At 42.9% G+C, this 27460-nt stretch overlaps 1 protein-coding gene and 1 long non-coding RNA gene across 19 annotated transcripts in view; one reads left to right on the top strand and one right to left on the bottom strand.

Moving 5' to 3' along the window:
• RIMS2 (regulating synaptic membrane exocytosis 2) overlaps positions 1-11024 on the bottom strand; it is a 433643-nt gene extending 422619 nt beyond the window's left edge. For 11 of the 18 annotated variants that reach the window (XM_052704729.1, XM_052704718.1, XM_052704722.1 and 8 more), the window contains exon 1: positions 10655-11024. In XM_052704729.1, the coding sequence (XP_052560689.1) occupies positions 10655-10824 (170 nt within the window). In that variant the 5' untranslated portion in view covers positions 10825-11024. The remainder of the gene's footprint in view (positions 1-10654) is intronic. The other 7 variants (XM_052704730.1, XM_052704731.1, XM_052704723.1 and 4 more) reach the window with 4 other exon arrangements.
• LOC128091540 (uncharacterized) overlaps positions 1-27460 on the top strand; it is a 340253-nt gene that overhangs the window by 168000 nt on the left and 144793 nt on the right. The window lies entirely within an intron of this gene.

Raw genomic sequence — 27460 nt, 5'->3', positions numbered from 1 at the left:
TTGAAATAAAATTCTTGCTTTAAATAGTCCACATGTTTACTGTTATATTTCATACCAGAAATGCTATAAGTAGCTTAAGAAAAAATAAGATTTTCTTGAAGCGTTTTAACTTTAGTACAAAACACGTGTTCAGTAAAAATATAATCCTCAGCTTTCCAAACGTGACAGTGATGCTATTTTTCTAGCTGTTAGATAATACATGGTTCAGCTGTCACTTACTGTGCAGCAGTTGGTTACACAGAATGAAATGAATCATAATCGCAGTGACTAACCAAATTAACAGAAGCATGCTGAATCAAAACTCGTGTTCCCAAACTGTCTCAGGGCCTGATTCAGCAAAAATATATTTAATTTCTAAACCACACAACATCTTCAGCACATACCTATTTATCCAGACTTTTAAAATACAAAAATGCTGTTTCAGAATGCCTATCAATAGTTTCAACAGCAAATCAAGCCCTATTTTTGTTAATTTATCAAAAGCGTTCCTACCAACTTCTGAATACACAGTAGTTAAATAAATATTGTTAAATTCATTATTTACTGGCAGAAGAAGCAGAGAAGATACTCAAAGCACATGTTAAAATCTCTCTAACTTACATTCTCTAAGAAAGATGCGTGAGTTCAAAAGAACCTTAAACTGAGGTTATAGAGAAATATTTATTTCCATATGGCGAAATATTCTGTGTTTCTAACTACTTATCTAGCAACTAGACTATCTTCAGCCATGATTTTCTATCTTCTGGCTGGAAATATCCACTAATCATTCCTGCTAGAGAACGCAATGCACAGATTTACTTCATAATGCACTTTTGTTAGCAGACACATTTCATCCCATGTACTGGAAATATCTCATATTCCAAGGTCTTCTTTTGAACCTCATTCTTTGAAGGCTCTCTGAAATTAGCCCAACACATATATCACATCCTAAGAATAACCTTGGTCTAGAAAGGAAGCATACTCAGGTTCCTGGGAGTGAGTCTCAAACACTGAAGATATGGATAAATAAACATGCTCTAATTAATAATTTATTAAAATATTAGCCAAAGGTACAGACTGACACACAGGCTTCTGAAGAAGTCTAGAGAGCGATAAAAGTCAGCACCAGTACAGAAAGTGACTATGGTATTTTTATTAGACCACAGAGTAAAGTGTTCTCAAGGCCAGAACTCAGAGGGTGAAGATTCAACTTAGCTTAAGATGTCTACAGAGACTCTATGTCTGACATACTCACTCTATCTTCTTTTTAAGTCCATGGCCGGAAATGAGCTCTGCAGTTCATCCAGACTACACGAACTGTCTAATTTAAGATGAGACAGATCACATCCTGAAAACACCTCCTTCTTCCATTGGCTCTAAGTTGAAGTTTAGAATTTCAGAATGTTAAGCTATTCATATATAGACGTATTACACGGTAGGTACCGATATTTGATCAGAATAATTTCAGAGATTCTCTGTACTCCATCTCAAACTCCAAACGTTGTAAACGTGGAATGAAACATATATCAAAACTGAGACAATTCCTTTCTTTAACCAAGCAGTTCTCAGAGTGCAGAACCCAAAGTCTGATTTCATGAGGACTCACAATCCAAATTTTTCTGTCTAGGTATGCTTCTCTCCCACAAGGACACCTTGGCACCTAATAACAAGTCATCAGTTCTTTTCTCGGTCAGTAATGTGAATAATCTCTTTTCACTATCCATCCACGTGTTTTCATTTGATGCTTAGTAATTAAATATCTTTGGGATCCCAACTTCTTTGTCAAATTTGTTCTACATCAAGCAACAGCTTCCACAGAAGAAATACATATAGCACAGGCAGCAATTCTTTCCCTTACAATATTGAAAAAGCCTTTCCAGGGACGAGCAAGCTCTGTGCTCTACACTCTCAGCTTGAGAAGATTTGAACACAGCTTTCTCTTCCCTAACCAACAAGCTATGGGCAAAATTGGAATGAGATTACTCTGCATTCTGCTTATGAAGAGGAGCCTCAGGGGAGATCTTATCACTCTCTACAGTTATCTGAAAGGAGGCTGTGGCAAGGTGGGGGTTAGCCTCCTCTCCCATGTAAATAGCAATAGAACTAGAGGGAATGGCCTCAAGTTTTGCCATGGTGATTCAGGTTGAACATTAGGAAAAATTTCTTCTTTAAAGGAGTGGTCAGGTGCTGAAATAGGCCACCCAGGGAGGTGACTGAATCACCATCCCTGGAAGTGTTCAAGAAGTGTTTAGATGTTCTACTGAGGGATGTGGTTTAGTGGGAAAATATTAGTGGTAGATGGATGGTTGGACTGGATGATCTTGGAGGTTTTTTCCACCCTTGGTGATTCTACAATTCTTTGAAAGTATGGACAAGCAAGAGAAAGTCTATACAGCTTGTCATTAGGATACTCTCCCAAGGCAAATCCTAGTTGTTGCTCTATGGGCAGTATATGCATTTTATTTAAGTATTCTAATACAACATTGATACAGACAGAATGCAATTCAGCAGGGATGAAGACTAAGCCTAAGTTGGGATAATCAACTTCATAAAACAACAGGTAATGATTCACTCAATAGCAGCTCTGCAGAATAGTATGTTGAAGGTACAGTAGATCCCAAGCAAACCATGAATCAACTTGCTACACCATGACAAAAACCCCAAATATACATGACATTGGCAGTACAAAGGAAGTGAGTGCTCTATTTAGGACATATCACGTTACTCTTGTACTCTCCCCAGACCATTGTCTGCAATACTATGTCTCATTCTGGACACTATTTCAGAAAAGCTCAATTAGAAGGAATACTGAAAATAGCAACAAGAATAGCCAAACGTCTATAAAATATGACCTGTTGAGTCTACAGAAAGGAGGATGAGAATCTACAAGAGGAGATAGAGTTCCACATGTGAAACATATTAAAGGTTGCAGCAAAGAGTAACAGAATGTTCTGTATTTCCACTGAAGATGAAGTAGCTAATGGCAGGAAAGAGATTTAGGTTTTATGTTAGGAGAAAAAAATGGAATGGTAAGGATAATTACAGTGAGTAGCTGGAACAAATTACTAGGGAGATCCAGGAATCTCCAACCCTGGTTAGGTCAGTAGTTGTATTTCTTTGTTCCCATACTTCTCAACAATAAATTGTCACCTACAAAAAAAAACTTCATACATATCAGGATTGAGGAGTTCTATGCCAAGATCTGTTTAGGCCGCTCTTAACCTTTCCCCATGTAAGCAGCACAGCTCTTGCAGCCTGAACTCTGTATATCTCTTGTGATGTGCTCCCGCTTCAGCCATGAAATCTATTTATTGCACTGGTCAGGTGTGCCCTCACAGCTGGGAACCACTATATTAGATAAATAAGTGTCAGGAATTGCTCTGTTATAAGCGGTCACACCTGCAGGCAAAGAATGAATTGTAAGGTCTCCTGAGGCACCAATCCAGCCCTATTTTCTATTGGTCTTCGAGTTTTTTTGAGAATTAAACAGCCTTACAAAATCATTACTTCTCACTCACCTTTTCTTTAAAAAGAAAAATACACACATACATCAAGCGTTAGAGGAACAGTCCAGGGAAAAATATTTATTGCTAACACACCACAGTTCTCATTTTTGAAAAGTTATCTGGAAGATGCTTGCAAAGCATTTTACAAAAACTACAAGTGATTATAACTCACAATTTCATTTAAAAGTCAAAATATTTGTGTGATAATACGCTCTCTACAGAAAGACTACCCCTACAAATACAGAGAATCCAACTGCCCTGCTATAACAAATACTTAGTAATGCTGTACAACCTGTGAGATGGCACATGTACAATTATAATGCAGTATTTGCTATAGGAAACCATTTGCCTTAAAAATAATGATACTGAATAGAGAAAGTGTTTAAGCAAATTCATGTAAGACATAAGAAGAATCAATTCCATTAGGACAATAAAAAGAAAATCACTTATTTACGTTTTAATTAAAGTTTAAAGATTTTCTCTGTGAATTTTCTAAATAGAAGCAGTTGGACTTTTTTGTAACACGAGTTCAGCTCTTGCTGACTCCAGCTAAACAAACAGGGTATCTCAGTATGGTTGTAACAATACCTTAAAGTCTAAATCAAAGTTAATATGCAGGCTCTCTCATCAAAACTTCAAAACTCCCAGTCAAGTGAATTACCTGAAACTCCTTCCCATCAATTTCCATCATGAATTTGATTTCAGATTATCAAAATGCAACTAAAGTAACCCAACAAAAAAGTTTAGGCAGAGAAATGTGATGGCAACCAACATTTAAATTCAAGGATATAAAAGAACTGCGTTTCACCTTCAACAAAACTGGCATAGAACGGTACAAATTACTTTGAAATCTTACACTCCTAAAATGAAATATATTAACTTCAAACACGCTGCTATTCCCCTACTTGATCTTCCACTATTACATTAGCTGTTACAATCTTGGTCCTGACTGATAATCCTTTGCAGCTTCAACACAATACCTTGGGAGGGGGAGACATGAGGAATCAGTCAAAGCAGAAAAACCTACAATTTTACTGCATCACAAGAAGTTCAACAAAACCTGAGAGACAGTTGCTGGAGTTTACTGAGCTTAAAAAAGCACTACCAGATTAGATATAAACTGTTGTTCTTAATGCTGTAATATAGCCTCAACAGCCAGTTATAATTTGAGTTTCCTCCTCAAAAGATCCTCCCATTACAACATGCAGTTTTTCAAGGCATACTCCAAACTCAGTCAGCATGGAAAACAACATAGTTTGCTTTGAACTTAAATGTATTTCAGTTAATTTGCCTGAATAACAGCTAGTTTTGAACGCCATTTTTAAACAAACGGTCTTTAAGTAGATTCTTCTCACGAGACTGAATTTAGAAGACTGACCATTGCTTTTTTTTAACATGTGTAGCTATTAACCATGATATAGCAAGACAAATGATTATGATAACCCACGTAGTCTGGACTTTTTCAAAAAACAGTCCTCATCTCAAGACTCACTGTTAAGGTGTAACGTCTGCAGCAGTTAAGCAAGTATCGAATAGATCATAACTAATCAATTTTTTGTTTCTTTTGGGGTTTTTTATCTTCCTAAATTCCTCTTCTTGTAGAAGAAAAAAACACCCATCAGAAAAATGCTGGGGAAAAAGGAAAGGAAGCAACATAAAGATTCTTCCTAGAAAACGAGCTTGAAAAACAGACACCAGCATACACAGAAATTTTCATAGCCTTCTGACTACAGGATTGTAAAGCTTTAAGAAGCCAGAAAAGCAGAAATGAAGTGACATTCATTTCAAAAATTTCTAAGACTGTTGTGTTTACATTACAGATTAAAAAATGAACATTTATGTACATGGCTACCTCACATCAGTGGTTCCACTGGATTAAATTTCAATGTTCAAACCATTGTACTAGTCTTTCCTCCTTGTTACAGAACTTTGAATATGCTTCAAGTATTTTAAAACACAGACGGCAGGGTAAAAACACTGCTATTTCAAGTTATAAGCCTAGTTCTAGAGTAACATCTCTGATGTAGTTTGTACTTAAAATACACACACTAATTAAGCTATTGTTTCAATGGAAAAATCAATTGTTTGACATCCTCGGTTATTTAGATGTTATCTAGTTCACAGACACATGTGGACAAAATCCAGAATGGAACATTCAGCCCCCTAACCCACTTCAAGAGATCACTGAATTTTACCCAGTCACTACTTCCTAAGATACAGTCCTCACACCTTGAAGTGCAGTCTACATTCTTGCCTTTAAGATGCAGAATTAAGTATTGTCTTTTGGCTTCAAAGAAGTGTAAAAGCAGATTTATTTCACAAGATACACTTTTCAAAAAGCACATAGAAGCTGGTGTTAACTATCTATTTTTTGGGTTTCTCATTAACTAAATCCTGTATCAGCTTTTCTATTTTTCAACCCCACGTGATATAAGGCCTCTCTATGTCCAACCCATCCTGCCTGCACTTTTGGAACACTGGAACATCAGCACCACTGCTGCCTTCTGAAATTTTTCTTACCATGAGCATTAACAAACCCAGTAATTAGTGTTACTGCCAGTCTGTATAATCTCCATATATATTCTGCTTAGTCACTGGCAAAAGCACCACTGCTATTCTTTGTAGACAGGGCACAGAAGCATGCTAGAAGCTCTGCAGGACAACTGTAAACCCTGGGTCTTCTTGAAGAGCAAGTGGTACAAGGTGTAACATCCTGACAGGTATTACTTACAGTATAAAGTGTCTAACCATGCGGTAAGAGAGAAGAGTAAGGAATAACAGCAATTTTGAGTGGCCAAAAAGGCAGTACACATTTGTTAAACGAACGAAAGGGGAAAAGATTAAAAAAGAAAAAAAAAAAAAAGGGAGAGAACAGAGAATGAGGTTGTAGGAAGGGGAAAGGGAAGGCAAAAGGGAGCAGAAGGAGATAAGGATATTTGTTTGTTTTCTCAACTCTACCTACATTTACAATTTCAACTGTCACTTATTTTATACTGCATAAAGTTATTAAAGTCATTTTGATCATATTTTTTTTTGTAATAAATAGGAACAAAGGAAAAATAATGAGTTGTGTAGTACTCTAAATTCAGGCAAAACTCAGCATTAAGTTACAGGACAATACCTCAGTCAACTACTACTGCCTGAATTTCTAATTTACAATGTGGCCAAAAGCAAATATTTCTGCATTACCCACTAAACTTCAGAATTTCCCATACACACATCTCTATGTTGGGGAAGGAAAAAAAACAAAAAAACGCAACCAATAATCACCACCTACACCTCCGTCATCCCTTCAGGCCCAAATTCAAATCCTAAACATAGAATCCTTTGAAAGCATTGTAAATCAGAGGTGATTACTCATAAAGCAGGATAATTATTTATAAAGCAGTATAATGGTTGTGTGAGCTACTTACACCGCTGGGACTCGCAGCCATGAGTCCGTTGCTTCCTTTCCCCCCAAGCCCAATATCCTGCCCCACACAGGAGCCTACACAGCCCAGCCTCCTCACAGCCTCCTTGTCAGATGTTTAATTTCAGTCATTTATTACCATGGCTGTGAAACCACAGACACAGCAACTGAGTACACACAAGGCCACAGCCACACACACTAGGGCTGAGGACCTGATGGAGTGGGAAACAGAGAGTCTCCTTCTCCATCTAAGCTGCCGTGCCTCCATCCATTCTCTCTCCCTAGATAAAAACAATGGCAATTCCAGTTGATTCTGGTCACACGCACATACAATGAGTGATCTCCTATGACAGCTTCATGATCAATCTAGGTGATACTGTGCAAATGTATGAAAAGTTGACTAATTTCATGATGAAACTTCTATTGGGAAAACTTGCCTTCTGCTGGGCCAAACTGTCCATACCTCTAGAAAGCTAAAAAGTGTGAATTTCAGATCTGTGAGTCTCAGCACACAAGCAGAGCACATTACCTTACTTTTAGAATAGTTGGACAAGGAGCCAGGAACCTGTGGTCCTACAAGAAGATGGCTGTAAATGCACACCATACAGGCTGAAACAAAATCTTTACACATAACATCAGCAACCTAGCATCTTCTACAAGTGTTTTTTTTCTGTGCACATCCTCTTTAGCCAGTCCTTTGATACAGAAATAAAGTGCAAATGAAAAGCAAACAGGCAGACCACAGATCTCATAAAGCAACTCTCTTAGAGGAAACGGGTTACCTAAAATCCGCTAGAAAGCTTATGCTCACAAAACTAGAAATTACGAGAGGAAGGATGCACATAATGGAGGAGTAAAGTTTTTACATTTTATGCAATATCCAAGAAATTCAAATACCCACAAATAGAGAATTTGAAAATAGGTAAATATTTCTATAACTAGAGAGAAGAATTTACACTCCGCATACAGACATAAGTTTACTTTTTCTAAACATTAAACACATTAAATACTATGTTCAACATATGTACAGTAAACTTAACAAAAAGGCACCTTCCCAGAACACAGCATTCAAAACACACTCCAAGGATCCCAACAGTTTCAAAGGACAGGCAGTCAGAGCAGCAGTTTGCTGCCTGTCCTCCTTTAAACGTGGAAGCTCCACCACAGGAGCACAGTGCACAACTGTAGGGAGGCATATTTCACACAGCAAACCAGGCCAAAAGAAAGAGCAAATCTGGAAAGCTTCAGTTTTACACGCTATCATTTTCCAGCAAATCCTGGCAGGAATTCATGCTGACCTTTCACTATTAGTTGCTACAGATTACAACTCAATACCATCTGCATTTCTTTTCTCCAAAAAGAATAAAGCAAGCATAAGGAAAAGAAGATACGTATCTATTTTAAATCCACACATATTTACCCCGGGGAGCACAAGGAAAAAAATAAACAGTCTACATTACAGATGTGAGTCACACTACTTAATGCATTTTTGGAAGATGCTCAAATACCACCGTGATAGGCACAGCACAAGAATTTGAAAAGCACAAAATAGAAATAGAATAGAAACGGGAAGTGGAGCCCAGGGACTAGCCATTCAAACTGATATTCAATCACCATAAATTATCTAAAACTTACCAAAGACCCATGCTTGTCCCTTTCTACAATATTTGAACTGTTATTGTGCTAAGATCTCTAGGTATCAACTTTTTTTTTCAATCATCTTTTTTTTATCCTCCTAAATTTCTCCATGGAATGAAATGACACAGTTTTATTGCTTAGTCAGACAAAAATACCTTCCACTTCAAAAGGAGCTTGCCTTCGAGGAGAATTACACTTGAACAAAGACTGCAGGATTTAGCTCTATATTTATCTATATGCAATAACAGTAGTCCATTCATCTAAATACATGGGGTTTTTTTCTTTCTTCTTCTTTCTCTTCTCTTGACAGAAGAAAAACATCTGTCAAAAGAATTAAGCTCAGTAATACCTATCTAAAAATGCAGAATACGCTCTGGTATGACTGGTGGAATGTTGTGATTAATAAATCTGTTGGCATTTTCAGAATAAACATGCATCTGATGGACCAAGGAGCCACTTCACTTAAGGAAAACAAAACTGGTGAGTTATTCATCTGACACCAGATCACTTCTCTGCATCCTATAAAATATATTACAGGCCACCTATACAAATTCCATTGAGAACAGCATTTTTGCAAGAGCCTGTTTCAGGATATTCTTTCTATATAACCTTTATGCTACCTCCCTCACTGCTCACACAGAAATCAAGAGGAAACTTTAATAAGAGCCTAAACCCCACCTAAAGTTTGTCTTCAGATTGTGATGAAGCCCTTTCTTTTGTTGGCTGTCTGCTTCCAAGATTCTAAAAGTTTGTTCTTCATCTGCAAGCTGAAGAGTTCAAGCTGATCCTAGAGTCACATTAAGATCTGAGATATAGAAGCTACCACAAAAGTTGCCAGGAGCTTCCTGTAAGTGTAGCATCGTATACTTGCGTTGCAACTTGAATATTTTTCCATTTCCTTCTTGGTTAATGATTTTATGACTGCAGAGATTTTAGACAGACATATGCATTTATTTCTGTATATACTATACCATTTAAGAGTGCAACTTGCTTTAAAACGAGTGCCACAATATCAAGTCAATTGAACAGCATTAGGCTGAAAGGTATTTAGTTATAAAACTAGGTACGGCACTTTATTTCCAGTGCTCACATTACATTGTCATTCCTTGAGATGCACACCCAATAAAAACATCTCTTGAAACAGACTTACACGGTTTAGATCATCTCACAGCCCCATAGCTGCCATGTAAGTGATAACTTCAGACTAAGTTTTCGTTAGGATGATTTAAAAAAAAGAAGAATCTTGGAAATAGGCTTTGGGGCAGCTTTCAGGCACGGGGCTCGGAGGGCCAGCTGGAGCTGACATGCCCACGACACAATACTAATTCAGCGCTTTAACTTGCTGGGGTTTGGTACGAAAGAGGCGCTTGGTGCTTCAGCCTCGCGGCGCCGCTACGAGCAGCGCCCACAAAACGAGCAAATCGCTCCTTTTCAGGCAGACACGGGTCAGCACCACGGCGAGGGGACAGCTCCCGAGTCCTCCCGCCGCGGCCGGCGAGGCTCGGGACCGCTCGGCGGGGCCGCTCTCCGCCGGCGGCAGCCCCCGCAGGACGAGCCCCGGGGCCGCAGGGGCGGCGCCGCCGGACGGCTCGCGGTGCTGAAGCACGGCCGCGGGCTCCCGCTTGGAAAGAGCAGCGGGGCGGGGGCGGGCGGCAGACACGTTGTCGGAGGAAGATGGCGGCTGTGGCAAACCCACCCGGCGAGACGGCCGGAGCCTAGGCCCCAGCGGTCCCGCCAGCGCGGGGCAGTGCCGCCGCCGCCCGCCCGCCGTCTGCCGAGCCCCCTCACGGAGCCCGCCGCCGCCGAGCGCCGCCTCGGCCCGGCTCCCCCCTTCCTGCCGGCGGCACGCGCCGGGCGAGGACGGCACCTGTGCGGCCATGTTGAGCGCCGTGCCCCCGCCGGCGCCGGGGCTAGCGGAGCCTCGGCCGCCGCCCGACCCGCCGAGGAGAGCGGCAAGCCTCGGGCCCCGGCTCCGCGCCGGCCCCGGCCGCGCCCCATCGCCGCCCGAGTGGCGAGAGCCGGCAGCCCTGCCCGGCCCCGCCATCCCGCTCCGCTCCGCCATCCCGCCCGGCCGCGCCGCCCCAGAGGGCCGGGGACGGGGAAGAGACGCGCCCGCCCTTACTTGAGCACGGATTGCTCCTTCTCCTCTTCCTTCTTCTGGCGGTCCATGACGGCCAGGATGATCTTCCGCTCTTCCTCCGTGAGGTGGCTGAGGTCGGGCATCTCGGGCTGAGTCGCCGGCAGCGGCTGAGGAGGCGCAGGGCCGCCCCGGGGCCCGGCGGGAGCCGACATGTTTGGTGGGAGCTCCGCGCCGCTACGGGAAGCGCTCTCCTGGCTCCGGCGGCAGCGGCGGGAGCGGCCGGCGCGGGGCGAAGCACATACAAATCAATAGCCCGTCAGCAGCCGGCAGCCTCGCGGCGAGGGGCGGGGTGCCCAGAGCCCCGACCTCGCAGCCACCCGCCCGGCCGCCGGCTCCCCGGGGGCGGCGGGGCCACGGGGGCGAGCGGCGGGGAGCGGGGAGGGGAAGGGCCGGGGAGGGGAGGAGAGGGCGGGATGAGCCCCGGAGCGCCGCGCTTTAGGGGCGATCGGGATTACCTCGAGCGGGGAGAGGGGGGACGGAGCGGGGGACGGAGGGGGAGAGCGGAGCCACGGCGCCCCGGGGCGCGCAGCGGGGAGAGCCCCTACGGGCGAGCGCCGGTCCCGGCCGCTGGCCGCGGCTCATCGTCCCTCGCCGCCGTCCATGGAGGGGGCCACCTCCCGCCGCCGCTCCACGGCCGAGCCGCGCCGCTTCCTGCCGCCGCCCCGCTTGGCTGCTGCCCTGCCGGCTGCGGGAGGGAGGCCGCCTAACCCATCGCATGGCGGACGACCGGAGTCACGGGAGGGGGCTCCGCATCGCCCCGGCGCCACCACCCCCACCTGAGCAGCGCGGCGCCTCCTCCCGGCGCGGGGCGCGGGGCCGGCTGCCGCCCCTAGCGGAGCTGAGTGGCGGGGGCCGGTGGGAGCGGCCGGCGCTTCTTTATTTACATAAATACAAAAAAAAAAAAGAAAAAAAGAAAAAGGAAGCGATAAAAATCACGCGAGGAAGGACAAGGAGGAGCCGACGCGCGGGGAGGACCGAGCCCGGCGGTCAACGACGAAGAAGGAACAGGGCGGGCAGTGCGCGGCCGCCGCCGCCTGCACGGGTGCTGCCTGGACGAGGGATGGGCGGAGAGGAAAAACCTCTCAGTGGGGCCGGGACACGGGGCGCCGGCCGAGGCGAAATCGTCGCCTGGGAGGGGAGCGGCAGGGCCGGGCCGGGTCCGCGGGAACTGCCCGCCACAGGTGGGGCCTGGAGCCGCGCGGCCACCGCAGCCCCGAGCCCTCGGAGCCCTGGCGGGGCAGTAGGCTCAGCCCCAGCGTCTGTGATAGCCCTGACAGGCAGAAGGTGGTAGAACGCTGAAGATGGGTGTCCTTTCAACCTAGAAGCCAGAATAAACCTCCCAGTGTGCCTGTGCCACCTGTATGACCTGCACCTCAGCTGTCAGTTTGATGGCAAGAAATCTGGAGCATGGATCATACTTTACCAAAGATGCCATCTAGCCCCAGTAAATGGGAAATAATCTATCTGAGAACAATGAAGGACCAGGTGAATCCACATCTGTGGGTTTTCAATGTCTATTCAGTTTTGGGCACCTCACTGCAGGAAAGATGTCAAGGCCCAGGAGTATGTCCAGAGAAGGGCAAGAAAGCCGTGAGGGGGCTTGGAGCACAAGTCTTACAGGGAGCAGCTGAGGGAACTGAGATTGTTGAGTCTGGGAAAAGGAGGCTTAGAGGAGACCTTATCACTCCCAGAATGATCTGAAAGGAGGTTGTTGCAAGGTGGGGTTTGGGCACTTCTTCCCAGGTAATGGTTATTGGGAACCGAACCCAAGAGGGAACGGCCTCAAGTTTTATCAGAGAGGGTTCTGGTTAGATATTGGGAAAAAATTCTTCTCGCAAACAGTGGTGAGGTGTTGGCACAAGCTGCCCAGGGAAGTTGTTAATTCACCATCACTGGAGGTGTTCAAGAAACATGTAGATGTGTCACTGAGGGACACAAGTTAGTGGACATGGTGGGGATGGGTTAGCAGTTGGACTAGATGATCTCAGTGGTCTTTAACCTTAGTGATTACATGATTCTATGATTTACAGATAGTAGAGGTCTACCTGTGGTTGACTCACATCATGAGACAACTTGTATCAACTGCAAGTGTGGTGTAAGCATATATAACAATAATAAAGTGGTTTTACGAGGTTTTGTTTGGACTGTCTGAACTCTCCAATACAGAATGTATGTTTCTGGAGCTGGCATTATTTGTAGTGGGCTATTCTATCAACTTACAATCAGATGTGAGGGCCTGAAAATGAAAATCTTCTTGAAAGTTTCACTAACTGAAGTCTCTGTCTGTCATGTTGTGCTGAAGACATCATTCTTTTGGGAAAGCAGGTTGTGGAACAACAGACCACCAGACAAGCATAACAGGTTGGCTGTGCTAAAGCAAAAGTAACCCATACCTGTCATCATGCACATACATTCATCAAATGTTAATTTTTCTCAAGAAATGCCATTGGCATCTTTAACTGAAAAGAGCAAGTTCCTATGCTGGATGTAGTCTCCTTATGTATAGTGGGCTGTTGTTCTACACAAACTGAGCATGCTGTATTTGAGCAGCTGCCCTTAAGAAATAAACTGTGATTTTCATCAAGTCCTCAAAGCATTCTGCTCTTCCTATCACCATCACCTTCACCTTTCCAGATGGATTCCAGCCAGCTGGCTCTCCCCCAGTTCCCTGTTCCTTCCAGGCACCAGATAAATCTGGCATCTAAGTCAAAAAGAGGAAAAAAACGTAGAAGTCTGGGTCATCAGATTACCAAAGATAGTAGAGTCCTTGTCAATCTATAAAAGTTGAATGGAAGAATTAACTTGATTCATCCCTTTGGGAAAACTGCATTTTAACCTGGAGAAGTGAGGAAAGAGAAAAATCCTCAATAATTTCTAAGAATATTTCTAAGAATAATTAAAGGAAGTAAAAGGACCACTTTAATGCAACATCTTCACCCTGCCAGGTTACACAGCTCTTTAAAAAATAGTTTGTGCCGTGTCCCAACCATAAACACCAACAGCATTGTGATCATAACTGTTGTTGCAAAAGTGCACTATAGATGCCTAAGCCTGGTTTCATTCACCTGAATTTCTTCCCCATGGGAAGTTACCTCTGATCTACTTGCATTTATAGTACCTGCTTCTGCAATCATTTCAGTGTGCCTCTGATTTTTCATCCACCAATTACAAACACTGGCTCTCAGTTTGACAGTAGGAGCTCAGTAGCTTTCTTTTCTCTTTATGATTTGCTCTTTTCCCACTAAATCCCACACCACAGAACATACAGCTATAAACAAATCCAGGGACAGCAGCTGTAATCCCCAAATAGTATCTAGTTATTTGCTTTGGAAGGATGGAGCAGACTTAGCAGAAGACATTCTGTGACTCATTGAAGAAATGGCTCTGCTTGACCTTTCTCTCCTGCTATGTCCCCTTTTTCTCATCAGCTCCACCTATCATTCCTCACGTTTTCCCGCCATTAAATAGAAACACTACTCATTCATGTCCTCGTCAGCTTGTAGAGAATTGTCTCATGCTGTTCTTTGTATTTACACAATACATATTGATGAAATTATACACAGAGTAAGCTTCTCTACGTACTCCAGAGTAATTGTGTCAATGACAATCTAAAAATCACAGAGTTGGAAGGGACCTTGAGGATCATGAATATCCAACCCCCCTGCCACATGCAGGGCCACCAACCTCCACGTTTAATACTAGACCAGGCTGCCCAGAGCCCCATTCAGTCTGGCCTTGAACACCCAGGGATGGGGCATCCACAACCTCTCTGGGCAGCCTGTTCCAGCACCTCACCACTCTCTCTGTAAAGAACTTCCCCCTGACATCCAACCTAAATCTCCCCTCCCTCAATTTCAAAACATTTCCCAAATCAACAAAGACAAATTATTATTTTTTAGCATGATCATTCCTGAACTTATTTCTAAGGACCATCCATTTGGAATTCCCTTGGTAGCGAAATGCTGCAAGCTCTGGCCTCACTTCCAGGAGCAGTGTCTCTAGGTACCTGCCCTTCCTTCATTTCAGCTCTCCTTCAGAATTCACTGCTACTCAGGAGAACAAGACTCACATTCCTATTTTACATTCTTCTGTTAGAATGGTTTTTCCACTGTACAATCTGCAACTAAAAATGCACTCCCATCACATCTCAAAAGTACTTCCTTTTGGTGGCTTCTCTAAGTTTTCTTCTTGTACTGACAGTAGGGTTATTAATGGATGTGTTTTTATACCCATTTTTTTCTGTTCTTTTCCAGGTCTAGGAGATGAGGGGTTCCCTAGAAAACAGCAGTATTTTAACCTGATTTTATAAATGACCACAAAATGTCTTTCACTAAGGGTTTCACTATACTTATTTCCATTTCCTTCCTCATAGCAGCTACAAAAGTAAGTGGGTTGGTAGGTTCTTTGTTCAAGTATGCTACATGCATTTCTATCCTGAAGAAGCAAAGCTAAACATCTGCTTTATAATATTTGGTATAAGAGAGCATTCCAGTGGAGCTAACTCTTTCCATTATTTTCATCCCAAGCTGAAAGACTCATCTGGAAAACATCTTTATATAGCTGACATGAAAGGGACTTCTAAGGGTTCTGCCACAGATCAAGGAATGGAGAAAACAAAAAACATTCTTGGTTGAAAATGTCCAGCACTCAAACTCTCAGTGGATCAAATGAGACCCAGCAAGCAGTGCATCCTACAAGACTCTTTGTGGAAGCTTTTTGCAAGGGACTCCACAGATTCTTACTGAGGAAGGACAGAACTTTACACTGCACCAACTTGCAGTTCCCAGGTCCTTCACAGAGCTCTACTGAACTGTCATTGACTGGCTTGCTTGTGCTGTTTTGGACTTTTCCCAGCTTTCCTCTGTCTGAATTGAGGAAGCTAGTAATCTTGTATACTGTTGTCTACGTTTTCATTTTATTTCCTCCAGGACATTTTTTCTTATATGCAACATTATAGTGATTCATGCAGTTTGCTCTTGGTTGGATACTTCCCTATTAGCAACCTGAAGCATGATAGATATTTTGGATTAGAGGGTCGTGAGCATACTGTGGGTATCACGATAGTTCTGGGCATACAGCCTTATTCCCAAATCTGCTTGGGTGATGGGATATTGTTGTCCCTCTCTCAGTGGAGCAGAAAGCCAGTGTCCAAGCTGTGCCTGAGAACACACTTGGCTGTAGGGTTCTGTCTCAGAGATCAGGCAACTGAGAACTGAGGAACAGATTGGGTGGATCTGTTTGTTTTCTGAATGGCATGCTTGATTAACACAATTTCTAGGGTTTGGAGTGCTTGGTCCAGAGCAAATACAAACAATTCATAAAATCTTAAATACAATCACTTCTAAAAGCTTGTTCGTGTCTCATGCCTGCAATTCTGATTAAATAGACAGCTTGAAATATTGAACTAAGTAAGCCACACAGTATGTTGAAGGTATAGACAAAGGTCTGAGATTCTATAAACTTACTCAGTACTTGCTGCCTGAATTGGACATTTCAGTTTTCATTGTTGTTCAGTTAGTCAGCTCAAAGGAGGATTTTTTTGAAAGGAAGTAAAAAAAATCCTGCTTAATGTCAAAAACGCAGGCAGTCAGAACTTGTTCAGTTTTTGAGCTGTACTGTCAATGTTCCCAAATAACTGGGCAGTAAGTGAATTCCAGTGTTCTAAAAGGCCATGATAGTACTAAGTAAAGGATTTAAGTTAAGCATTTTGTTTTTAACAATCTAGCACTTGTCCAGATAACTTTAAAACATCATACTGCCATTGTACAAAAATTTATACTGTTTTTATTGGTCCCTCACAGGCCCTTCAGTGGTATTAAAAATTGTTCCCAGCTTGGGCATTGGACTGTCAGATACCACACAGGTATCAAAAACCAGCAGTGTTGAGCATATGGATACTATTCAGTGCATAAAGCATGTGCTCACAGTGGTACAGGAGGGGTTCAGAACTGATCACATATTCCTATAATGTAGGCATGCAACATTGCCTTGCCTGGTTGCTGCATTCCAACCCCTGCTCCCCTCCACTAAATTTCTAAATCTCAAACTGCTTCAGAAGAAACATCAGCATATTTAAATCCCACACGATTTTTTTTTCTCATTGAGTAATAAGACTGTCCTCCAGAGTTGGTACAGACTGTCCTGTGCCAGATCTTGGGTGTATATTCATCCCTTTTGTTGTTACAGCCTGAAAACCCCAAACCTTCTGATTCTACACAAGATAGAAATTATTGCTTTTTTTTTTTTTTTTTTATGTCTACTGTGAGATTCTGTCTCTAAGTTCATCATCCATTATTAAAAGTCATAATAATATCCTGACTTTTTTACTACAGTGATTCTTAATAAACCTAGTCACGTACAAAGGCTGTAATGTCCTAAATATTTGTAGGAAAGAATGGCACAGCGTACAGCCTGTTGTCACTGAAAACTCAGTCACAGAGCTGTAGGCAAAACACAACTAGTGGGCAACTCACATAAACACAGCAGTTGAAGTGAGAAGATAGCAGTCAGATGATAAATTAGCAACACTAAAAAAAAAAAAAAAAAAAAGGAAAATGGCTATTTTTTCCCCACAGACATCATCATAAGATGGGATTAAAGTGAGACTTGAAAAAAAATTGGAGAGAGGTTTTTGTAGGATGGAGGATACTGCTGGAGGAGAATTGCTGAAATTTGTACACAGTATTACAAGGGCTGAAAGTCTGTCTATGCAAAAACAGCCCTTTACTGCATGCAGCTCTACGGCCTCCAGCACACAAGAGATACGGATCTCTTGGAGCCCTGAGGATGCTTAGAGAGCTGGGGCACCTCTCTTATAAAGAAAGGCTGAGGGAGCTGGCATGTTCAGCCTGGAGATGGGAAGGCACTGAGGAGACTTCTTTGAGGCCTTCCAGTACCTAAAGGGGCCTGGTCAAAAGGTGGAGAGAGTTTTTTGTGTTTTGTTTTTTTTTAAACAAGGGCATGTGGTGACAGGGCAAAGGAGAATGTATATAAATTAAGAGGTTTTAGATCAGATGTAGGGAAGAAATTCTTTGCTGAGACGGAGGTGAGGCCGTGGCACAGGCTGCCCAGAGGAGCTGTGGTTTCCCCATTCGTGGAGGTGTTAAGGCCAGGCTGGATGTGCCCTGGGCAGCTTGAGCTGGTGGGAGGTGACCCTGCCCACAGTGGGGGGGTAGGAAGTGGGTGAGCTTTTAAGGGGCTTTTCAACCCAAACCACTTCATGATTCTATGGCTGTTTACTGAGGTCCTTCTTCCCTTGCAGTCTGCCTGTTGACAAGAGATAGAAAACCCTGGTTTGACTTTGCTCTTTTTCCTCAAAACCCAAAGCCAGCTGGGATTTCTTTGGGTTTTCAACTGAGGTTAATTCTCACAGACCTGGAATATAGCAGCTTTGATAATGAAAACATGCCTGAGAGAATGATAATTAAAGCTTAGCATATGGTATTTTCTATCTAAAAATGTACCTATCTAGGCTTCACATCTGTCAAATGACCGGAAAATTAATCAGGAAGTTCAATTAATTGAACAAGTAGATAAAGGCAGAAGTGGTAGCACTGCTACAGCACTTCTAAAAGCATTTTTGTTATTCAAGCAAACAGTCTTTCATTCCATTTTTAGCTCCAGTACCTGAAGAAAGGAGCAGGGATTTTGTGGAAGTACCCTGTATACTCCAGAGACAAAAGGCACTGGAACAAAAAAGGCTAACGTCTAATTGAACAACAATTTATTTCTTATCCATTGAGATCATTAGCACTTATTTGAGACTTTCAAATACTGTTTTCCTGAAAAAGCTCCCCATGATACTAGTTGACATACCTCAGATAAAATCAGACTGTGCAGCATGAAAAGTTTATGAAGAGCGATATTAATCAACATTAATCAACTGTGGCGTTTTACTAGGCTAAGGAAAAAAATGCATTAAGCCAAATTAGAGTCAGCAAATGCATGGTAACACTACAATGCCTGCTTTGTGGTCTGCCCTCCAGAACAGGATCCTGCCATCCAAAAAAGCACAAGTATAATTGAAATAGAGTTTATTCGCTAGCTACATTCATATTATATTTGTAATAATTTCCTTGTAAGTAGGAAACCAAAACATTCTGAAAAGGGATTTATTTGCACAAAAGCTTGTCTATTTTTGCTAACAATATTACTCTAAGATAATATATGCCCTTTGAGTACAGCTATTAGCTGCCCCAGCATACAGTTAAAGTGAAAAGTATGTTCTGGGTGTGCTGAGAGACAGCAAAGATAGTTAAAGCATTATTCAGCATTATCATGTTTTTACTTTTACTCTCAGCTTTTCCTAATGAGTGAGGTGGAAGAAAGTTTCACAGTAGGCAGGAAAAAACCCACTGTGCATGAAAAACTGTCTTTAGAAGGAAGGGATGGAGGGGGAGAGACAATAAAAATGGAAAAAATTGTCATTTTGTCCTGCATTTCGAAGAGGCACATTGATATAAAACATAGTGAATTTGCTTCTCTGAAGGCAAACGGACTGACTTCAGTCTCACTACTGCAGGAATGAGGCAGTATGTCAGACTATCAGCTGTCGAAGCCTGGCTTTTTTTATTTTTCTTAGAAGGAACTACATCTGCTGTAAAATTAGTGAATGATAATTTCAAAAACAGGGTTTGTTTGGCTTGGAAAGGAAAAGATCAAAAACAATAATTGCCCTAACATCAAGAAAGTACACAACCCTGAGTTAAAGCTGCTACACAGCCTGTGTTTTCATAAGCAACATAGCACAATTCACACTAATGCTACAGACTTAATGTACCAAAAAGCTAAAACAGAACACGTTGCACAGAAAGATTTCCCAGCCCCAACTCTGCTTCTGCTGAAACTACAGCGAATACCTGTGCTCTCCCACAGGGCAAGATAAACAAGCACTGAAGCTTTCTAGCACCAGCCATACTAGCAGACTGCTTTGCCCTACGTATGAATTTAGGGAGGCCATAGATGTGTTTTACGTGGAAAAGCAAGGAGGTACCCAGAGTTCAAATATATGCAATTACTTCAGAAATGCAGTCTTTTTCTTACAGTGCTGGTCTCAGTACTGTTGTAATTCTCTGAGTAGCAGAGGGTTGAGAAATAAACGTCATTATTCCCCACTGATTGTATCGGCAGTAAAATAGAAATACATTCTTCTAGTTATCATTCCTTACTTCTGCATTCTTTCCTGTGTTTGTCTGGTGCGTGAGCTGTTCTGGTGATTAGTTGCCTTTCTGTGAGTGCATGTCTCTGTGCCAGCTACTTCACAGGAGAGCAATGAAGAAACCATCAATAACAATTGTTGGCATTTGGTTGGTGATGCTATGGATTTCTCAAGTATTCATCCCCCATACACCACTTATGTAATATGCATTAATGGCTGCCAGCAGTTCAAAAACCACAAAGCCTGCAAGACACCCATACGCAAACTTGGGTTGCAGCAGGCATAGAAGAATGTACATGGAAATAAGGCATTCCTCCTGACCTCAAAAACTGGTTCAGTCTTCTTGCTACCTGACCTTGTTGAAACAGGCCACCTGCCTTCTCCAAGAAAATAATGACTTACACCAATGACACAGCAGCTTTTCTCCTTGCTTTCACTATCCATACCATGCATCCAGCCACCAGGTCACAAGCTTTCATAGAATAAAATCATACAATTCTTAGAATTAGAAAGGACCTCTGAAGGCCATCTAGTCCAACTCCTCTGCAATGAACAGGGACACCACAGCTAGATCAGGCTGCCCAGGGTCTGATCCAGCCTCATTTTGAAAGTCTCCAGGGATGGGGCATCAGCCAACACCTCTGGACAACCTGTTCCAGTGCCTCACCACCCTCACTGTAAAATAATTTTTTCCTTATATCTAACCTAAATCTACCCTCTTTGAGCTTCAAACCATTTCCCTTTGCTCTATCATCATAAAGCCTGCTAAAGAGTCTCTCCACTTCTTTCCTTCACTGATGATGTCTTCAGTGAACCTACCAAAGCAACGCAGATACTGACCAATAGACAGAACATTTGACCCAGCTTCAAAACCAACCCTCTTGAACAAAATTTAGGGCACTGTCTGCAGCAAAGCATTGAGCATCCCCCTTTCCAAATGGGCAGACAGAGTTTGCCAGCACTTCCCTTGGCCAACACCTCAACATTTGTCTTTTTTTTTTTAAGAAAAACTTAAAACCATTATCTCCTTCAGCAGATGGAGCATGAGATACGAGAACAGAAGCACTGCCTCTGACCTGCAGTAGCAGATCACTGCAGGACAGCCAGGGACAGCACTGGTGACTCACATCCAAGAGCTGGGAGGACACTTGGATGCATGGCTGCTTGCTGCTCTCAGAAGGAACTGCATCTCATTCCTGGTTAGAACGTTGCCTCCTGTGATTTCTTGTCCAGGTACTGTTGCACCTTAGGCTTTCATGAATTCATCTACCATGTCCCTGAAACCTATACTGCCACAATTTAGCCTCTAGCAACTATTTAGCTACGCTGCTTTAGGTTTTCTTTCTTCTTGTGTTGGTACACAGGCTGAGAAGCACACACAAAGATGTCTCAGCTTTACTTTACTCTTCCACAAAATAGCTTATAGAGGAAGAAGCTGACCTGTTCATTACCTGACTAGACCCTTTCCTATGGAGAAAAGCATTGTCCCTCTATATGATGCTTACATTGTACTTGTCAACATTTTGCTACATTCAGATTTTCATTCTTGGAGTAGCAAAAAAATAGTCTGGCTTTATTTATACCATCTTTTTCCCTTTCTTGTTCCATTTAATTTGTACTGAATTCCTCTTGCACTTCTCCATCTTGGAAGCAATGAATTTTACACTATTTTTAATACTTAAAGAAAACAAACACGTTCTTCCCCTCAAATGGTGATGTTACATGAAGTAAAAACTACATGACAACAGAGTAGGGTGCAACAGGGCTAATCATTGGAGAAAGCAAGATCTGGGGTGATAGGAAGCAATATTTGCATGACTCAAGAAGGAATAGAAATTTCTACAGGGCATAGATCCATGAGTCAGAACCACATATAGAAAATAAGCAACAGACAAGTTTTGATTTATAGAAATATAATTCCATTGAGAGTTTCTGTTAGCTGGACAATAAACTATTTGAACGTCAGTCCTGTGGCTCATAACATCACTGAAACCTCTTCTTGTAGCCCATTACGCATCTTTATTCTCCTTCGCATTCTCTCTCACACACAAGTGTAGGAATGCACAGGATCTGAAGGATTTACCAAATACTGGAAGTACCCAATTTATCAGATTTCACATCACATATCATTTAAAAGTGTTATACTCAAGAATGTTATGTGAAGAAAGAAATATTATTAAAAAAAAAAAGACAAAATAGTCTGCCAGGCAACACACAACAGTTGTGGTATTTTCATTGTAAATGAAATTAGCTGATAGCTGAGAATAGGATTTTCAAATTCCTTTAAGCACCAGCTCTGAACAAACTGAGGAAAAGCTAATTTAACCCGCTCCATTCAGAGCACACTATAATACAAATTGCCAGCACTGTGCTGAGAACACACCCCCCCACCCCACACAGTGGCAAAACCATGTTTCCCCCATTTCTGAGAGCAGTACCTGACTGTGGTGAGCACTCAGGATCCAGACTTACACCAGCAGGATGACGTGCACTCCTGACAGTTTCACCAGAGCTGGGAGCATCAGCGACAGAGGCCAGACAGAAATTTCTCTCCCAGTTCTTCACGTGTGGGAGCTGGAGGCAAGGCTGACCACCTCCTCTTTAAAAATATGACTGGTGAAATCTTCGCCTTGTCTCCATGACAATTTCCATCTCAAATCCTTGGATCAGTGGATAGTCCCAAGTGAATCCGTACACCAAGCACCAGTCTGGTCCAGCAAGAGGCTCAAGCCTTGAGGTAGCTGCTGCTCTTAAGCCACGCTATGTACGAGCTTCTGGCATGGACATACAGTGCTGCAAGCTGGGGAAATCAGCTCAAGTTACGAGGGAGATGGAAAATTACAGTATTGATATTCTCAGTGTGAGTGGGTACAGATGGTCAGGAACAGATTGTATCAAATTGAAGAACAATAACAAAATCAGGAACTACTCAGGTTCCCCAGCTGGAGTGAACGAGTGAGGTGCACCAAGAGACACTGCGCAGTGAGCCCGGCGGGTGGACAGGGTACCAAGGAACAGCACAGGCACGTGGGGCACAGCACCAGGAGAGGAAGAGAGCTTCCCAGTGCTACTGCATCACAAAACCGCTCCCCAAAGCAGCCTGTGGAGCCCCAAACACATGGGTGGTGAATGGCAAGCAGGGACAATGAACTGTGGACCAAATCTGGAATTTGCTCACACAGCAGCACAGATAAATGGCTTTGACAAGGCAATCACTTGCTGATGGCAAGCACCTGCTCTTGTCCCTCCCATAGCACATCAGACCAGTTAAAAAGAAACCAGTTCAAAGAATGGTTTGGGTTGAAAGGGACCTCAAAGAGTACTCAGTACCAACCCCCACCCACAAGACCAGGTTACCCAGTGCCCCATCCAGCCTGATCTTTAAAACCTGTAGCAACAGGGCATTCACAGCTTCTATGGGCAGCCTGTGTCAGTGCCTCACCACCATCTCAGTGAAGAATTCCCCCAACATCTAATCTAAATCTCCTCTCTTTTAGTGTAAAACTGTTTCCCCTAGTCCTATTACTATCTACCCATGCAAAAAGTTGATTTCCCTCCTGTTTATAAACTCCCTTTAACTACTGGAATGCTGGCTTTTAATCTGCAGAAGGTTGTGTCCATTCCTCTGACTGTTTGGGTATCTAAATTGCATCTGCAGACCGTGAATATTGCAGATGTATTGCCATTGTGAAAATAAATGGCAAACAAATACAGTTGCAGAAGAAGGAAATTAGAAATCACTGCAGTTAATGGAATTTAAATATTAATTCCTAACATACAAGTCTTCCACACTGACAGGTGTGGTTTTCAGCTTTGACATGAACTAATTATGAAAATCCAAAGCAACATATATGTGAATAGATCAAAGAATTTTCTAGTCTTTTTTGGTGGCTAGGAAAAGGAGAGGTGAGTTCATGTAGTGGGACTGTCATTTACAGAGGGACAGGAAAGCAGAACCTCCCCAGAACCAGTAGCAAAATGGCATTGGAAGCAGCACAAGGGAATACGTAGTTATGAAGAAAAGACAATTACATTAGCAGGCAGCAAGAACCAGCTTCTGAGAATTCTCTTCCAACTCTAAAAAGCTTGCAGGTGATTTTAAATCATAGCTGGAGTGAATTAATAAAGCAAATGAGAAAATATTAATATAACCCAAGAAAAAAGCCAACAAATAAGAGTCTCCTCCACTGCACAGTGAAACTGCCCTGTCATCTGGAGGAAAAAAAAAAAAAAAAAAATCTATTTGGATAACTCAAGTAAGACTTTAACTGTGAGAAAATCTAGTGTTAAGCTGAAAGTAGCTTACAAAACTAAGAACTGATATCTCAGTGTTGGATAGAACAGATCAGATCTGCCCAGAGAAGGCAGCAAAAAGGAACAGAAAATGGTGCTCTAAATCTACTTCTACAAATCTAAATCTACATTGGCCAAGAGGGCCAATGGCATCCTGGGGTGCATTAAAAAGAGCGTGGCCAGCAGGTTGAGGGAGGCGATCCTCCCCCTCTACTCTGCCCTGGTGAGGCCTCATCTGGAGTACTGCGTCCAGTTCTGGGCTCCCCAGTACAAAAAAGACAGGGATCTCTTGGAAAGAGTCCAGCACAGGGCCACAAAGATGGTGAAGGGCCTGGAGCATCTCTCCTATGAGGAAAGGCTGAGTGAACTGGGTCTGTTCAGCCTTGAGAAAAGAAGACTGAGAGGGGACCTGATCCAGGTCTATAAATATCTGAGGTGTGGGGGGCAGAATGGCGAGGCCAGACTGTTTTCAGTGGTGAGTGGAGACAGGACAAGGGGAAACGGCTGGAAACTGCAGCATAGGAAGTTCTGCACAAATGTGCATAAGAACTTCTTTACAGCGAGGTGACGGAGCACTGGAACAGGCTGCCCAGGGAGGTGGTGGAGTCTCCTTCTCTGGAGATGTTCAAGACCTGCCTGGATGCCGACCTGTGCGACCTGCTGTAGGGAACCTGCTTTGGCAGGGGGTTGGACTCGATGATCTTGGAGGTCCCTTCCAACCCCTACAATTCTGTGATTCTTGAACTGAGCACAACAGAGTGACTGCACTGTGGAAGAATGTGGAAGAAAAAATCTTCAAAAATGTACCCAGAAGAGTATTTTAGAGGCTGTAAAACTGACACCACAGTTTTTTTTCAAGAAAACTCCTCCACACTTAGCAAATCCAATTCAGGCTACAACACTGCTTCTTCAGGTACCTTCACCAACAACAGAACTGCCTGATCCTATGGACACTGAGCAAAAAAAAAAAAAAAAAAAAAAAAAAAAACAACAGCAACAAATGGCACATCCTCTGATTCTGGTGATTCAGAAAGCTTTCAAAAGTATCTCCAAAGCTTAAGATGCCCCCAGACAATATCCAGAAAATTTTGCCTTTTTTTCCCCATTAAGATGGGCCAAGATCTCTCAACCACTGAGTTCAGAGTCAGTAATGACTTCACCATATTGAATTCCACAGCCTTTATTTTTTGGAGGTAAGAGATCTTCTGGACAGCACATTCCTGTAGTCAATCCCACGTGCAGACCTGGACATGGCTGATGGCTTCTGCCTCCCAGAGACATCCCTGAAGGCTGAGTGCCTACTAAACTGCCAGAAAGGAACAAAACACCCTGAAGTCAGAACGCCAAAAAACGCATGTGGTGACAATCAGCATCACCTCAGACAGTCACACAGCTCCGTAAGGAAGAAAAGCTGTGTATAGCTCTCTTCAGAAACTTCTGCATGACAGCATCTGTGTGAAATGACTCAAATGGAAAGCCTTGCTTTTCCATGGCTTGCCTCCAGCAGGGAAATCTAACGCCCTCAGCAAGTGAGGAGTCTTTTGTAGCTATGCATTAAACATACACCTGTGCTCAGGAACAGATGGAAAACTGCTTTCCATAGGGGCTTTTCCCAGGCAAGAAGTGAGGCAGCCATGCCATGGGACATGAACTGTGGCAGCCAAAGGCAGGAGAACCACAGGGACATCCTCAGCACAGCATTAACTGAAGCAGCCATTCTGCAACAAAACTCAGAAAACCATGAAGGTGTTGGCTTGAGTTAGCACAGCTTAAAAGCAGCCGCCCTCCAACGCTGCTGGTGTTGTGGAAAGGGGGTTGAACAGAGATGGCCTGATAAACCAAGAATCTGGTTAGATGCAGCTTCTTCTTTCAGGTATGTCTCAGGGAACACAGCCTTTCAGATACATCTCGTGAACGAAGTTTTTGGTTATTTAACATTTTAACAAAACTTTTAATAATTTTTTTTTTTAAAACAATTAGATCCCACCTGCCATGCCTCATTTTGATACCATCTGCCCCCATAAGCACTTCCCTTAGCACTGCCCAGCTGAGCCTTGACTCAGCCCAAAACTCACTGTGATGTCTCTTCAGCATACAGAGCTGTGACAATCTGCATCTGGGGCACTTCACATGACACTCTTCACAGAAAAAGGCACAAAAGCCACAAAGGTATTTGTCTTTTGATATGAATTACTACACATTGTTCACCAGTTAAAGAATTGTCACTGAGCCAGATTCCTGGTTTTATTCTTTTTATTCTTGGAAGGAAAAAAAAAAAGAAAAATACCCTTCTGATGGAGCCTCAGTTTCAAATCACATTTAGACACGCAATTACTGCATTGAGTTCATTCCACAGTTTGACATCAATATCATAATCCAGTTACCTACTGCATGGCGCTTTAACTTCTGATAGCAAATGTTTTCAGTTTGAGATATTGTACTGAAGCCACAGGACAGCTGTAACTGACAGGATTATGTAAAAACAGTGGCTTATCACAAATGTCCTAACATTTTCTGATTTTAAGTACTCACTTGAGAGTGACGCAACTGCAAATATTGCCAGTGGTTTTGTTTGCCAAGGTTATATTTTGCCTTAAGTGATGCAAAAGAACACAGGCTCCACTCCTGAAATAGCTGGTCTATAAATATGATACCTTTAGATATCCAGCTGAGCCAATGAATCTTCTGCCTTCAGACTTAAATGCTGGATTATCCCATTTGTGGAAAAAAAGGAGTTGGCATTTAAGCTATTTTGCCTCACATACTTTTTGACATGTGAGTGTGATTTTTCCCTACTGCTTTCACTCACACAGAGAGAAAGTTGCTGATGCTCCATTCTCATCCATCTGACCCAAAACTCAATGGGCTCCTGCTGCACCAGCTCCCAGCCCTCAGCCCCTTGCAGCACCTGCCTTGTTCTGGCTGTAGCCCTTCTCTGGCTTTCCTTTCCTCTGGCCCTCCAGGCACCTTCAATATCAGCTTTCCTTTCTCCTCATAATCCCAAACATTGCGCACATCAGACGCCTCATGCTGTAGGTTTGAAGGCATTTGAAAATGATTAAAGCATCCATCAGCTTTCCAGAGCTTAACAACCATCATTTTGAAGAGATTCAGGGCAGTGTTCCACCAGATACAGCAGAAATAACCTCATAGGAGTTTTCTGGCTTGCAAAAGTTAAATGACAGAACAAAGTCAGTGAGGAGCACAGAGAAAGCAAGGACTTCTGGGCAGCTCTTCAGGGAGATAGGGATGTAAAAAGAAAAAAAAAGCAGAAGAGAAAAACCTCGTTGGTGGAAAACCCACAGTTCTTTGACAAAGGCAATTTTACAGAGTACAGT

The sequence above is a fragment of the Tympanuchus pallidicinctus genome, unplaced genomic scaffold, assembly GCF_026119805.1.
Source record: "Tympanuchus pallidicinctus isolate F22 unplaced genomic scaffold, pur_lepc_1.0 scaffold5, whole genome shotgun sequence".
NCBI lineage: Eukaryota > Metazoa > Chordata > Aves > Galliformes > Phasianidae > Tympanuchus > Tympanuchus pallidicinctus.
This window is presented reverse-complemented; position numbering and strand designations above follow the sequence as displayed.